At 40.7% G+C, this 16,335-nt stretch overlaps 1 protein-coding gene across 1 annotated transcript in view; it reads right to left on the reverse strand.

The window, feature by feature from the left end:
* Nucleotides 1–16,335, reverse strand: part of KIF1B (kinesin family member 1B) — a 94,344-nt gene that overhangs the window by 13,114 nt on the left and 64,895 nt on the right. The window contains exons 22-34 of the mRNA XM_010005143.1: nt 15,855–16,003; nt 15,132–15,310; nt 14,540–14,677; nt 13,555–13,803; nt 7,063–7,181; nt 6,572–6,657; nt 6,296–6,425; nt 5,793–5,952; nt 5,115–5,205; nt 4,419–4,537; nt 3,422–3,477; nt 684–792; nt 2–58 (exon numbers count right to left, since the gene is read on the reverse strand). Of these exons, the coding sequence (XP_010003445.1) occupies nt 2–58; nt 684–792; nt 3,422–3,477; nt 4,419–4,537; nt 5,115–5,205; nt 5,793–5,952; nt 6,296–6,425; nt 6,572–6,657; nt 7,063–7,181; nt 13,555–13,803; nt 14,540–14,677; nt 15,132–15,310; nt 15,855–16,003 (1,642 nt within the window). The remainder of the gene's footprint in view (nt 1; nt 59–683; nt 793–3,421; nt 3,478–4,418; nt 4,538–5,114; nt 5,206–5,792; nt 5,953–6,295; nt 6,426–6,571; nt 6,658–7,062; nt 7,182–13,554; nt 13,804–14,539; nt 14,678–15,131; nt 15,311–15,854; nt 16,004–16,335) is intronic.

The following is a 16,335-nucleotide window of genomic DNA, read 5'->3' on the forward strand; positions in this document are numbered from 1 at the left end:
CAGGAATGTCCCCTGACAGGGCAGGCCTCCAGTGTGGTCCACAATAGCAGGAATATACCTGTGTGAGACAGCAAAATCAGCAGGCAGGAAAGACACACTAGTGCAGCAACTTTACTCTGTATTCTGCTGCCAACAGTTACCTCTCTCTATAATATCTGAAGAAGTAAGAATGTTTCTGCTGACTCTCAGACTGGACTCTGTTGGACCACAGGATCAGTGAAACACAGAAGTATCACATCCTGTACTTCCAGTACTGCTGGAAAACTCTGCAGAATTTGCTTCTTAGTATAATCCCTAAAGACCTCCCAGGGAAAAACCTTCTCTGTAGCACAGGTAAAATAGGGCCTGCTAGATCACTTCTGGAGCATAAAGTGTCTACAAGCCCAAACAATCTAAACTCATTGCCTACATCAGGGAGGTTTTCCCAGCACCTGTTCAACTGGTGTGCATGGGCTTTCAAAGTGGAAAGATGACTTTAACTGTGAGAGAAAGTAATTCTATCCCTTCAGTCCTTTCTGATGGGGACAATGAATGCCAGCAGAATTTACACCCAGTCACTACAAACCAGCCAGACACCAGGCTGGCATAAGCCAGACCACAATCCATAATGATTGCTAACCATCAACCTGGTTTGAATCAAAGGGGAAAAAAGATCAAACAGAAAAGATTAATACAGGACTTACTCCCCCGTTGGCTCCAATTCACTGATCTCAAACCATACAAGGAGGTCATACTTGCTCACACTCTGGCCCAAGCTGTGTTTGCTCATGGTATTTAGCTTTGTAGCTGGCACTTAAAGAAACAAAAAGAAAGAAGAAAATGGTTTACAAGGAATGAACACGTAAAGCTTACTCTAGGGCTCAGAGAAACCTGTCATTTCAGTGATCCCAGGTATTCTATGTGCACAGATCACATTTTTAAAAATGAAAATGATGTTGCTTACAGCAATCATTATTTCTCAAAGTGATGTTTTTTTAGTCAAAGTTACTAGATTAAAATTTTAAAAGTAACCAAAAAGCTTGTAAAAATATATAGTCTCTCTAGTCTCTCACATTTGAGTTTCCTCAAATGTGCATCAGTTACTTCATGGCTTAACTATTTGTGATTTGAATTGCTTAGGCCTGTTCAAATGCAGCATTACTCACCAATAAAGTACATTTCCTCTTCCTCACAGGAGGAAAAAAATAAAAATCAAGGAACTTAAAACTTCAGTCTTCACATTACAAATTGCTAGTCTCTCGTACCAGTTTGGATAAGGGAATGTTTATCTAAAAAGGCTGAACAAGAATTATTCCAGAGCCACAATCCTCTTGAAGTATGTTTCTGGGATCCCTAAGCTTTGGTATCAGTGATTACCACTGCCCATACCCTCTCTATTGCCTTTCATACAAATGTAGGGATAAACCACATTAAAAAAATATAGTGGGATAATTGAAATTCTAGAAATAACCTGACGTTCCTTCATGCCTACTTCCATCACACCTTTTAGCTATCATGACATGACTTTTCTTATCGTTCATGCATTTAATTTTTGTAGATGGGAACACTTTAAAAGTTTAGTTCCTGCATACAGGTAGTTTTGAAACTCTGCAATTCATTTTCCATTTGTTCTCCTTTCACATGCTGACCTCATTGCATTTATTAAACCAAATAATTATGCTCCCTTCTAGCCTCTCAAACCCGATTCTCCCCTTGCTCAAGTGTTTTTTGTCACACATCTGTGTATCCTTCAGCTTCCATCATGACTTCATTTCTCATGCATGGGAACGGTGAAGCAGCCCCCCCAGTTAAGAAAAGGTCCTGGCAGATGTACTTGTGTATTCACTCTTGGAAAACAAAATGTGAATTCTGTTTCTTTGCCAGGTAAAATAGCAGCTCCCTCAGAGGAACAGATTTTAGAAGTATCAGTTGTTGACAGCACTGCAAATCCATCATGCTGGGTAGCAAGCTTTAGGGTCATCAATTACTCTTCCCACTCATTACTCAGGGTAGTCACTCTCTTATACCCATCCTATCATGCAGTTGCACTTCAACTCATTACAACTGGACCCAGTGCTGCCGACAGAAAAGGAACACCAAACACACAAGTCACTCCAGTTTACTGCTGAGCAGAGAAACTCCAAAGCACCAGAAGAGAAAAACAACAAAAAGACACATTTAACTAAACATGAAAGCTGGTTCTAAAAGTTCTCATGGACTTGCATTGGCATAATTAATAACCAGGGTGTCTTGTTTTCTTTTTTTTTTTTTTTTTTTTAAATAAGAACACAATTGTCAGTGAGGAGCAGCACAGTTAGTGGCAAAAAAAGAAGATGAGCAACAAGGAAACCTATCTAGAACACAGTAGTATGTTTCCTGTACAGCAAGCTGATTTTTCATATGAAGCATCTCTCACCCCAATCTCACAAAACCAGGTACAGAACACACACAAGAAAAAAAAAATCACGAGGTGCATAAAGTTTCAAGGACTAGATCCAGTGACACAAACAGCAGAGATACCAAGCACGCTGGAGAATATGGACTCTATATAGTTCTCTCTAGAACAGCCACAAACTTCAGCACAGCATCTTCCTTCCATGAACAAAACTGTGGCAGTTTCTACTCCCAAGAATACTACAATGATAGAAGTAAGAAAAAAGGAATCTCGAAGTATGTTTTGGAACTACTTCTACATCTACCATAGATCAAATTTGGCTACTAACCATCTCGTTTAGGAGCCCGCTCACTCTGACAACTGGGAACAGGCAGAAAGAGAAAAGGTGGCAGCTGGTCAGCTCCATCCTGGAAAGCAGCCACAGCAGAGGATGCAAGCACGTTGGCGTGCTCGGAGAGCGTGTTCAGCACATGCACGTTTACATAGCCAGACATAAGATACCTAATCAACTCAATTTTTCTTTCATGGTCTGCAAAGGGAATGGAACACACACAAAAAAAGAAAAGGATGGTAGAAACATGCAGGTGAGAGACAGCTTGAGAAGGAGGAAATAAAAGGTGGAATGGAAATAAACCACACAAGAGTTCAGCATGCATTATTACAATTCAGCAAAGAAAACCAAGGGTCATTTAAACAAGACTGACTCACTAAACAAGAATGTTAGAGAGCAAAATGATGAAGCAGCTAATGAATAAGCAAACTTCCAGTCAAGTGCTCAGTAAGCACAAAGAGAGCCATAGCCAGATCTCATGGAATAATGTCAACACCTGGGGAATGCAACTCTACCCTTGAAAAAAACCAAAAAGCACTTCCTGCAAGAGGAGGTTGAGAAGAACACATAAAGAGGAAGATGGCCAGCAAAGATCCAATCCCCTTTGCAACATTCACTCCATGATAATCTTTGGTGTCCTGAATAGCTTAGGAATGCACTGCAACCTTCACTTTTAGTAGCAGATGTGATGTAGAGCATTGGAGAACTGTTCTCACCTGGCTTGGAGAGTGGCATAGGGGGAGGAAAGTATCTTCGGGAAGGCTGTGGAGGGCTACAGAGAAATGAGAGGAGTTGTCAATATGGAGGCAGCTAAACATAAAAAATACATAAAATACACACACCCAGAACAGTCCTTCCACCCATTTTTGTCTCTAAAAATATCTGTACAATCCCATGAAGTCAAGTAAATTCCACCTGTCAGGAAAGCAAGTGGACTCAGCACATTTCTCAGACTAACCTCTGCCCTTTTTCTATTTTCACTGAAGTATTTTTTACTGAAAGCTAGGATTAATTACAATTTCCAAGTGCTCTGCCTCCATTCTGCTCTGAAAAATTAAGTAAGCAAAACAGGCATATCCCAAAATAACTGAAGGAAAAGGAACAAGCCTCAGCTGGTATTTCCTCTTAAAACCAGCAGGTGCTTCCTCTTTGCAGCTGCTGCCTGCAGTGGGAGGGATGCCCAGGCCAAGCTCCAGGCAACAGCCTTTTCCCTTAAACTATGAAGACAACAGCAGCCCTTGCCTGATTCCAAAAATCCAAATGCCCAGCACCTTTAGCACTAGTATGTAAAAGAGTTGAGAGCCTTTTGTTTTCTCCCTAATCTCTCTGCTTTTGTCATCCTACCTTTAAGCATCAGGCCAATTGCCCGAGGGAACATTGCATCTTGGAGCACAATGAAGCTTTACCAGAACTCCCTGAGATCACCACTGAAGTTCTGGATACAATATTCTACCACCACAGTGTGTGCAGGGTGGATGCAGCTGTATTTGCAAAACAACTTTCCATGTTTAAGCTGGTGGAACAGTTCCATCACTCACTAACAGAACATACTCCATTGGGCAAGCAGGGCTCTGTCAGCACTCTGGGATCAGTAAGGAATCCTACTGGTGAGGGTGTGGCTGGATAATTGCAGTAGGAAAAAGCACCTCCCGAGCTGCAGAGCTACCCCAGCATGTTCCCAAAGACCCTTTATGCCAGAACATTGAAAGATACCTGTTGAGATCCTGTCCTTGCAGATGGAGAGGGTGCTGCTGATAATGTCCAAAGACTTCAAACACAATAGGCTTGGATTTGATGTACTCCACAAACGATTCCGTCACTTCCACAGCTATCTGTTAGGCAAAGTAAGCAAAGAAAATCAGACATACAAAAAGGAAACCTTCTAAGGGGGACTTCTAGGAGTGTGTAGTTTTCTTACAGTTTAGGGTCTCTCAAAGTAAAAGGTACTGCATTCCTGTTTGACTTACACATTCATTCTACTCTCTGATAAAGGAAAAAAATTAAAGTCTCAATATCAGTAGAAGAGAAGCCTACATGACACCAAAGGATTACACAGCTCATAAAAATAGATACATTCAATTCATCTGAGATCCTGAGCACTCCTATTCACATGTATTTTATTTCCTGAATTCTAGACTGTTTTCACTGAACACCCTGGAAAGGAAACAGAAAATTCAAAGGCTGGAAGTAGAGATGAAACAGAAGAGTTAAATCTACACACAGAATCATTCTGTATTTTGTTCTCCATTGGGGATTACATCACTCACCTGATCACTCCTCCTGCTGTCTGTTTCTAATAATTCCCCTTGCCCCACATTCCCATACATTTCTCATGAGTTTTACAAGAAGGATACACAAAACTCCTAGTGCTAACACAGACACTTAATATTAATGTAAAGTTTTACTTACATTCTGGACATGGTAAAACGCCAGGGGAGTCCCTCGACCATTGTTTTTGAGAGGTTCTGTTGAAAAAGCTTCATCGTGTCGGTGCAAAAAGCTTTAAAAAAACAAACAAACAAACAATAAACCATCACTGAACAGTTTAGTGAACATTGCTGTGCTGGGAACCCAACACTGAAAGAAACCCCATCAATTTATTCTGCTAGCTCATCACAGGGAGCTAAGCCATGACCTAAAATGAGAAATACCCTTGTCTTTGTGACAATGATTCTTTTACTTGTTTTGTGTTTTTATTAGTTCCATGTTTCATTCTTGCTTAAGGAACTAAGCCAAAGAACACCTTCACCTGAGAGCTACTCAAGGGTCATAGCTTTCATTCCAGTTAAGCATATGTATAATCTAATACTGGGTTTTTCATATTAGAAGCCATCATCAAGCAAAAACTTAAGATACCTGTAACTACTAAGAGTCCACTCTGATTCTTAATTCCTGTCTGCAAAACCTTATTCCTTAATACCGTGTTAACACAGCAGGTACTACTTGTAACAGAAATTCCAGTCACTGACAAGGGCTTTTTTCCTCTGCTATACTACAGGGCCACTACTTTGAAAAGCTCTCAAATTAGACCCTCCATTGTCTGCTATTATTTGCACTCCCTGTCAATAAATAAGGACAAATTCTTACTTGAACTGGCAGAAGATGTCTGCATATTCAGGAAGGATGCCACTGGCCTGCAGCACTGTCACACGGAAGGTAAATACACTGCCCAGCTTCAAGTGATCACCAATTTCCTCAGTGAATCCTTCCATTGTCATCTTTCCATCCAAAGTGGCCGATTTCAGGTCTTAGGGAGACACAAACATCCCACATGAAATCACTCCTTTATTTCTTTTTCCCCTCCTTTTCTTAAAATATTCCTTCAGGCAACACTTCAATCCCATCACACTTTTTTTTTTTCTGTTGAGCCTGAATTATTTGCCAATAACAACAAGATGCAAATACATGAGAACAGTTTTTCTGCACTGTTCTTCAAATGAGTGACTCCATCACCCATCACATGGAACCCACTGGTTACACCTCTCCCTAGCTACAATATTCTTGAAGGACACTCAGAATCTCTATCACTTACTTCAAGTGTCTCTCATTTCCCTTAAGTTCTGCAAAACTACTACATATTTCTTGCTTACCTAACTCATTGATTCTGTTGATCTCCTCTGGAGGAGTGGTAACCTCTGAATTCTGTCCTTGCCCTTCCACAATTCTTAGTTCTTCCAATGACAGCCCAGACCGAGTCATCGCAACTGAAGAAAAGTCACTCTGAAAAATTAAATGAAGTTGCATGTAACAAATTCCTGCAGTTTTTGCTTTTGCCATCCCCTTCTTCCCCTGCAATATTTCTTCTTTATTTAGAATTGCAAACTACTGCACTCAAAGAAATCTAACACAGTTTTGAGGCTTCTTACCTTATCAAAGTATTCATTGTCAAATGAGATTTTGGCTGTGCCAGACTGTCGAATTCCAGAGCCATAATCTGGGGCTTCCTCATCAGCTGAAAAATAGAAAAAAAAGAAAAAGAAAGAAAAATATGGGGAGGAGCAGGAAAAACCCTGAAAGTTCTCTAAATGGAAATTCTGATTACAAAGGAAATGAGTCTGTAAAGCACAAGAGGCCAGTTCCAGTCATCCAGTAATAGACTGGAATAAGTGCTGGAAAAAATCATAGCAGAAATCTATCCATTGTGATCTCTAGTGTGGGAAAACAAGACAATGGAGTTTCATCATGAATATACTTAACTTCAGAGAATTTTGAATGGAAAACAACTTCAGTACTAATTTTACTATTTACTTCTGATTACTGTAGCTCAGAGAAATTAACAATCCACATAGGAAGGCATACCTGCAGGTATGAACAGTGCACCAAAGAGATGCAAAGTAAAGCTGTCAGAGTGTCTCACCTGCTATAGCCTGGACTGCTACTCGCAGAAATCCTCGTACTTCTCCCTTCTCACTAACAACAGCCACTCTGTGAATCAGAGGCACCGGGTACAGCAGGTTGCTCAGGTACACAAATGCTCTGGTAACAGGAAGGAGAGAAAACACAAGCAGGGTTAGGCAAACATCTGCAACACCAGCCTGCAGCATTTGCTTGGCTAGCGGCACGTTCCACTCTTCAGACAATCTGCTTTAATCCATCTATCAGACCTGCACTGTGGCCACATAAACACGCTGTCCACACTGGGCTCCTCAGCAGTGGCAAAGCTGCCTGAAGCCACAAACCAGAGTATCCTGGAGACACAGGGCTTGTCCTACTGAGTTACAAAACATATACAGGAGACCTTTTAAGATGATGGCTTCATAGAAGGTAATTTTAGATGCACTACAGTGGTAAATGGAGCTGTTAACAAGACAGTAGAAGTTTACTAAGGAACTACTGATTATAAAGAATTGAGTTTTCCATCCCATGAGTGTGTTTTGAAGTGCTAAAAGGGAATCGATCTACTGTGTTCACACAGCCTCCAATATTTTACTGAACATACAAAAACACTTTTCAGAATACACTGACTGAATGTCTTCTCTCTTCTACACACATTTGACAACACTATATACAGAGTAATTAAGACATCCCCAATAAACCATCCCATCTCTTAGGCTTTTTGGAATATTCACTAAGTATATGGATAGTGGAAGACTGACAGCCTTCACAGCTAAATATCTTTGGGAGTATTATACTTGTTTATTTTAAACCTAAAACACCACTACAGTTCTTTGGAGCAGTCATTTAGAAATCACAGTTTACAACAGGAAAAGTAGAATTTCAGCCCAGTACTGGATGATCCTTCCATACACTAACTTATCAAATTACCTACAAGCAGGGTCTATTTTGGAACAATAAGTTAACAAGTTCTATCATAGAGGTTTTTTAATTAAAAGTTAACTTAAATTAGCAATTTATAAATTTTGAAATTAAATTATTTTCCTTTTTCGCAATGAATTGCAACAGTTCTTAAAACACTGGAGGGATTTATTTATTAAGTGAAAATGGAAGGATGTATTTATTAAGTGAACTGTTTCAGAGTTTAGAAGACTACTGAAATGCATAGAAGTTTAACCAATAGCTTTACCAGTCATTGCATTTAAATTGACTAACCAATTTTGTAATTATTAACTTTCACATGTTAAATTATCCTAAAAACCAGTCATTTAACTGGATGTCCTTGCATTCCTTTTTATTAGTCTTTATTATTAGTCTTTATTATTAAGTATAATTTAGTCCTCAAATTTGGAACTGTTATTGTTTAACATTCATAGGGAAAGTCCTGCATGACAGAAGAGGACTGACAAAGAAATAAAGATGTTCACTGCCTCTGTCTGGAGACATCAGCTGTAGGATTTGTTCTATGAACACAACGCTGATCCAAACTCAATTCCTGGTGACACACAGTTAATGACCACAGTTAGAAAAGGGAAATGTTTCTCTCTGGGTTCACATGCCCGTTCCCAGAATGAATGAATTCTCTTGAAATGACAAGGTAGTCAAACAGGTGTCAATTATGAACCAAAAAGACAAGAATAATGCTACTAAAAAAACCAAGTGGTGACAAAATGCAATAGAGAAGAGAATGATTAATAAGGCTACAAAAGTAACAAAACAAGAAATGAAGAAAACCATACAACAACAAAAAAACAATTTCAACGTAACACTTGACTAAGATTAGATCCAATTCCTTTTCAGTCTGCTTCAAAGTGAGGGAAGCACTGATAAAGCAGGGGAAGGGAAGAGATTAAATCTGAAGTAACAAAATGAGAAGTTTACTTTTACTTTTTTTTTCCTAAGAATTCATTTTCAGTTTTAGCTTTGAAATTTCATGTGGTGCTCATTTGAGTAAGCAGCATCCCACCATACAAGAAAACAGTTCTCCACACTAACAATCTGGAATTGTTCCCTTGGACTGAACCAGGCATGGAGTTCAGGAAGGTATGTAGTTAGATGCTCAACATGAAAACCACACAGTTTGAAAACTACATTTCAAGCTAGGAAGAACAGACATTTTTCCCCAACAGAAAGGAATCTAAACAGCCTTACACACTGAGATCTCTACAGGAAGAGGCAGTTCCACTAACTAGAAGAGTCATTACAGAAGCCTTCCTATTTCCAAGCCAAACTGGTGGAAAGTGAAAGCATTAACAGCATGAAAAATAATTATTTTTTTTTTGTTTGCAAAAAAGTTCTGCAGCTGCTGTACAACATAGGACAGGCAAAGCATTCAGCTTCATGGGCAATGCCAAGGTACTCAGTACAATTATAATCCCAAAAATATTTCTCATCTTCCTTAACTTCCTTCCATCCAGTCACCCAGCTCACTGGCATCATTTTAACTTAGAGAAAGAAAAGCACATAATGCAAAAAGTTTTCAGCTTCCTATTGGTGACAAAAATGCTGGATCTCTTCTCTAGAATGGAGAAAGGAGCTTTTTATGGAGCAATATTGCCTTCCAGTGCCACTCCAGCTGCTTCATCACACAACAGTACCAAAGGAGGAGTGGATGAAAACTTAAGAGTTTTTCTCCTCTTCTTCCCACATGTGGGAGGCCTCCCACTGCCCAGACATCCCATGTGCCAGTGTCCCCTGCACCTCAGCCCAGCAGACTGAAAAAGGAGATGCTGTATTAGCAGAAAGATTGGTGAGGTAGAATGGCATAGTCACAACAAAACTAGAAATGAAATTGAACAAACACAGTTTTGTTTTGGTTTTTTTAAAAAATGAAAACAGAAACAACAGAACTCAGAATGATGATGGGTATTTTTTAAATAAACACACTCATTTACGACTTAAATAAAATATCCCATAGTTCTCTCCCACCTCCCTTAGAAACATAACAAATGCTTGCTATGTCACACTGTTAAATAGAATTAGCCTTAAAGACAGCCAAACATGCCAGAAGAGATGGCTAAAGGGACCAGCTCTTTTTTCCTTTTCTTTAATACTTATAGTACAAATAAAAGACAGTCACAGCACAGAAAGAGAAAAAGAAAGAATACTTTAAGGCCCAAAGAGTTGAACAGCTACATGATCTACTTCTCATCCATTGAGCACTACTTGTGCTCAAGACAATATCTACATAGATGGACATGCCCTCTAATAAGTTTAAGTCACACTTTTCAAAAGCAGAATTCTCCTTCTGGAAGACACTGAGGAATCAAAATAATTTCTACCCAGTGGTGCTAAAGTCTAACTGCTTTTTGCTGACAGAATTAGCACAATACAAGAGGAACAGAACAGAATATAAACCAACAACTGGGGAAAAGTCATTCAGCTGTCTACTCAGAGACATTACAAACTACATTTCATTCCTCAATACCATTGACAACCCCAGCAGAGTTCCTCACTATGTGCAGCCAAGGTGGTTCAGGCTACATAACTGTGCCCACAACTGCTGCAGCTCCACTTGTCTGGCTGTACAGACAGAGCTCAGCGTTCTTTTTAATGCATGGAAACGGGAAGCAAGTTGTGCAGTTGCCAGGAAGCACAACATTATACCCTGTATTTGCTCAGCTTGTGTTGTGCTTCCTGAACAGTCTGTGAAATGAAGATGAATGGCTCAACTTTTTCCCAAGCACTGAAGGTCCCGCTCTGAAAGAACAAGCACAACAGGAGAACAGGCCAAGTGTGCCAGCTCTGTTACAGGAAAGCAGTCCTGGCCCCTGCAAACAGCTCACGCGTGCTTTCCCTAGCTGACAACCACCTCCAAACCAGTTATGATGGCTTTCTGTGGACCAGGCTAACCCTGAAAGTATTAAATTTTATAAAACACATTGCACATAAGGGCACAAATTCACAGATCAAAGAGGACTAAAGTAATTTCTTGCATCTCTAGTAACTGTAATTTTTATTTCAAATCCTAGATCAAGGGAGTTCCAAGTTTTAACCATAGCTTGGAAACAGGTCAACTAAAGACAAAGAATGAGGTTAGACAATACCGCTAAAATAATCTAAAAGCTTGATAAAAGACTGACAAAATCAGTCCCCACTTGAAAAATAATGCAGTCAAGTTTCCTGCTTTTGAGGAAACTGCAAAAAGATCCCACCTTCCTGACCATGAAGTCTTCCCTGTTTACAGTCACAGAAAACAATAAAGTCAAGCTCTGGTCCCTTCTCCTTTGTTTCTCTCTTTTGCCAGCCATGGAATTTCACCCCCTCTTTTGTACAATGTAAAACCATCTACTTGTTAAAACAATAAGGGAGATTTTCTTACAGAGTGATCAAATGAGCAAAAAAAGCATAACTGGGGGAGTTGGAGCAGAACAGAGGGGAGCAAAGTCACGAAATAAAAATTGTTTTTTGACATGAGTTCTATGTTGAAGACAGATTATCAACAGTGCAAAGTGCTACCTTTTCTAAATACAACTTGCTGACACAGACTGAAGTCTGGTAATGCCTTAATCATACCTAGATTAGCAAAACAGGTAATACCCTAAAAAACATAAAGCAAACTTGTTTCAGAAGTTTAAGCACAGCATGTGGGGAAAGCACTGATAAACACCACCAGGCAGGGAATTTTTACAATGACCTTTCACTATGTCATACTTGCGACCAAGAGTCAGGCATAATCTGATAAGCCAAATCATCTCAAAGAACAACTCTTCCTCATCCAGAAAGAGCCATTCTTCTTTCTCCTCATGTCACCTTTTCTCTTCAGATGCAGAGGATGTTAGATGAGTTTTCAAAAAATGGATTTATTGGATTGGACTTAGAAGACTTTCCATCGTACTCTGAGATTCTCTTCTAAGGGAGAAAATGACATACTACAATACTGCCTTAGTGATCTTGCAATGGCTAAATAGAGCATTCTTATAAATAATGGTTAAATGGTGTACACAAGCAAAATCACATTCATAGAATCACAGAATCATAGAATCTTAGGAGTTGGAAGGTACCTTGAAAGATCATCTAGTCCACCCCCCCTGCCAGAGCAGGGTCACCTAGAGTACATCACACAGGAATGTGTCCAGGTGGGTTTTGAATGTCTCCAGTGAAGGAGACTCCACAGCCTCCCTGGGCAGCCTGTCCCAGGGCTCTGTCACTCTTACAGTAAAAAAAAATTTTCGGATATTCACCTTGAGCCTCCTATGCTCCAATTTACACCCATTACCCCTTGTCCTATCACTGGTCATCACTGAGAAAAGCCTAACTCTGTCCCCCTGACACTCACCCCTTACATATTTGTAAACATTGATGAGGTCACGCTCAGTCCTTTTCTCCAAGCTAAAGAGACCCAGCTCCCTCAGCCTTTCCTCATAAGGGAGATGTTCCACTCCCTTAATCATCTTCGTAGCTCTGCGCTGGACTCTTTCAAGCAGTTCCCTGTCCTTCTTGAACGGAGGGGCCCAGAACTGGACACAATACTCCAGATGCGGCCTCACCAATGCAGAATAGAGGGGAAGGAGAACCTCTCTTGACCTACTAACCACACCCTTTCTAATGCACCCCAGGATGCCATTGGCCTTCTTGGCCACCAGGGCACATTGCTGGCTCATGGTCATCCTCCTGTCTACCAGGACCCCCAGGTCTCTTTCACCTACACTACTCTCCAGCAGGTCAGCCCCCAACCTGTACTGGGACATGGTGTTGTTCTTCCCCAAATGTAAAACTCTACACTTCCCCTTGTTGAATTTCATCATGTTTCTCCCCGCCCAACTCTCCAGCCTATCTAAGTCTCTCTGAATGGCAGCACAGCCTTCTGGTGTGTCAGCCACTCCTCCCCGCTTAGTGTCATCAGCAAACTTGCTGAGGGTACATTCTATACCCTCATCCAGGTCGTTGATGAAGATGTTGAACAACACCGGTCCCAGTACTGACCCCTGTGGGACTCCACTAGTCACACACCTCCAACCAGATTCTGCCCCATTGACTACAACTCTCTGGCTCCTTCCTTTCAACCAGTTCCTGATCCATCTCACTACCTGATCACCAAACCCATACTTGATCAGCTTATCTACAAGGATGCTGTGGGAGACGGTGTCAAATGCTTTACTGAAATCAAGATAAACCACATCTACCGCTCTACCATCATCTATCCACCTAGTAATTTCCTCATAGAAGGCTATGAGGTTAGTCAAACATGATTTACCCTTGATAAAACCATGTTGACTGCTCTTGATGACCCCATTCATTCCATGTTGTGACAGTTACCTAGAAATAGAATTACATTTCCTCCCATTGTCACATCATCTCAGGGTTATTTTCTCAATAATTATTATTTAGGTCTTCATGGTCTCTGACATGGGAAGTTAAAACTTACACTACACTCATTCTCTGGCAATTCCAATTTACGTGTATAGGTATTTTGGCTGGCTTGACAGATACTCTGTGCAGCACAGGGCAAAGCCACTGCAGCCTACAGCAAGAGCTGGTCCCTTTTGGCCGTTCTCACAGGAACCTCACCAACCTTCCCACTAAAATGAACCAAGGGGATCGGTCGTAAAACGGGTCGCGCCCATCATTGAAGAGGTCTGATCCCTCCTCAGTTCCAACGTCGGAGCCAGTATCATCCACAAAGGCCTCATCATCAAAGTCCTCCATCTCATCCTGCTGCTCATCAGCCAGTTCAGTGATGTCGGAGTCAGCCGTGGAGAAAGTGGGGGAGGGCGTGCGATCAGCGAGACGCTCGTTCACGCAGCCATGGAATATGGGGGAGCTGGATGTCAGTTAATGGAATAGCAATTAACAGAGGGAGGGGAGAGAAGGAGGCTTCATTTAACAGCCGTCTGTCACCAGCAGCACAGAGACCACCTGAACAACAAGCAGAGGCTGCAAACCATCTAGACTGCAGTGAGACATAAGGGGATTGCTAACAAAGGCAGGAAAAGGAGCGTCCTTGAACTGAACAGAAGGAAAAATGAATATAAACGTGGTTGAACACTGAGGTATTCAGAGCACATCCATTAACAGAGCTGCAATTCTTATTTCCAAGAAGTACCTTTTTTGTAACTAAAAATATTGCAAAGGTGCAGCTGACATTAGGAAAAGTTAAGAGAATCTCATGAAATATTAGGCACTTCCAAAAAGTATGACCAAGTTATTTTGAGCCATATATATAAGGCCCTGGACCACTTTTCCCATCACTTTCAGCGTTCTTCATATTCTCACAGCTCTGCTCCAGTGACTTTAGACAGAACTTAGCTACCATTCTTAAAAATAAACTTGTAACTTACTCAGCATTCGGTCAAATCCAGTTCTACAAGGTTACACCAGAACATTCTGAAGAGCATTTTCTGCTCTTCACTATATTTTAAGTCTACCAGAAATCCCTGAAGGACAAAACACAAGTAAATATAGTGGCCCTACAGTTTATAACCACATTCAAAGTCAAAGTTCATCCAGAACTGACAGGAGTGACCAGTGCACCAACAGTTGGAATGATCATCACATACCTCCCAACCAGCTTGAACCAGTGAAAGCGATCATAAAAGGGGTCACTGCCTGTCATTGTGCTTTCACTCTCATCCTGGGTGTTAGATGCCATTTCCCCAGCTCTGTCATACATCTCACGCATCAGGTCCAACCTCTGCCTGTACAGAAGAAAGTAGGATTAAAAAAAAAGTTTAGAACAGCAAATAAAAAAGCAGAGAACACGGAGCACACTGGCTTCACCTACACCAGGTTCCACTTAGTACAGTACCAAACTCAGTGGTACAGACTCATCTGTTCCTTCTCCCTCTCTGGCATGTTAAGGATTCTGGGAAAAAACCTGCAGGTTGAGCCCACAAACCACAGGGCCAGGTCACTGCTCTACACACATCACCAGTTTCAAAAATTGAATGTGGAGGTGAGGTAAAACACTGAAGAACAAACACACTTGTTTAAAGAATCTAGAAAGCTAGTATTGAAAACAGCTGTTTGGAAAGTTGGCATTTGGGAGGACAGAGAAAAAAATAAGTACAATAGAATGAACAGCAAAGGATGAAATTTCTCAGTGAAGCTCCTTGGATATAAGAAGTTTGTCCTCCAGTAACATTTACATACTTGAGTTTTTCTAAGGACCAGTAATGAGTTGCTCCATTCTTCAGATCCTGGACTTCCACAGCTACCACGGTACGGGGGAAAGGCCTATTGTCCCGCATCTTCTCCAGCTCAGTGGGCAAAAGCTCTGGTGGCAGTGGGGAGTAGAGGGTGTCTGTCAGCAGGACAAACTGAAACTGCACCTGAATGGAAAAAAAAAAAAAAATTACTTTAGTTCTGACAAGTCAGAGACCAGCAGCACAATGGGGACAGAGACCCAATTAACAGCAAAAGAGGAAACGAGTTTTATTTTCACCTCAGTGAAGAGATTGAGGTTTTTAACATCATTTATTTAATGTCTCAAAATGGCATAAAACATTTTTTTAGCTGAGCACACGTATCTTGCCTTTATTAGCACATCTAGCAGAGATCTGGAAAACTACAGACATAGCACATCCTGCAGCACCCACTTTTTGCCAAGATGAACGACCACATGAAGTTAAAAGGAAAAAGAAAAAGACAGGGCCCCAGGGAGATATGCATATACATCTGTTTATGATACTGACAGGAACAACAGATGGGAAATGAGGAAGAGGAGACTGTATCAACTAGATTTGCAAAGGCTCTTCATTCAGCCAGAAGTCTGAATCAGACTAACAATTTTCTGAACCCTTTTAGAGCCTAAAGTAATAAGGAAAAGACATACAACAAAATATAAAATTCAAAAAGATAGCCTGCATGCTCTACCTTTTTCTTTAACTCTACACTGATTGCATTGGCTTCTTTCAGATATACTGCATTTCCCCAGAGCTGGTCCCTCAGTGAAGTGAACTGGTGAAATTTCCACTTCCTGAAAGCCCATTGTGCCAGTTCATACTCATGTCGCGTCCAGGGCACTAGAAAGGACAAAGAAACAGAAATAAAACACTGTGGTTTCATCTCTAAACCGTCACATGCAGTATCTAATACCAGAGCTGACTATGCTACCAAGTTCTCAACACCTTTTCAGGACAAGAACAGGAAACAAAATCCTGCATTTTTATTATTCAGAGGAGAAATTGGATTCAAATTTCCCCACTGCTAGCACTGCAATGCTAATAATTGAATAAGGAGATTTGGAACAGAGAACACAAATTCTACTCCTATTATTTTAAATTAGTTAACAATTATTAAAGTTAAAAGCTGAAATAGTGGAAGGAAAGCAAGAATCATGGGAATAATAAACTCT

Source organism: Chaetura pelagica, unplaced genomic scaffold, assembly GCF_000747805.2.
Source record: "Chaetura pelagica isolate M959 unplaced genomic scaffold, ChaPel_1.0 scaffold159, whole genome shotgun sequence".
Classification (NCBI taxonomy): domain Eukaryota; kingdom Metazoa; phylum Chordata; class Aves; order Apodiformes; family Apodidae; genus Chaetura; species Chaetura pelagica.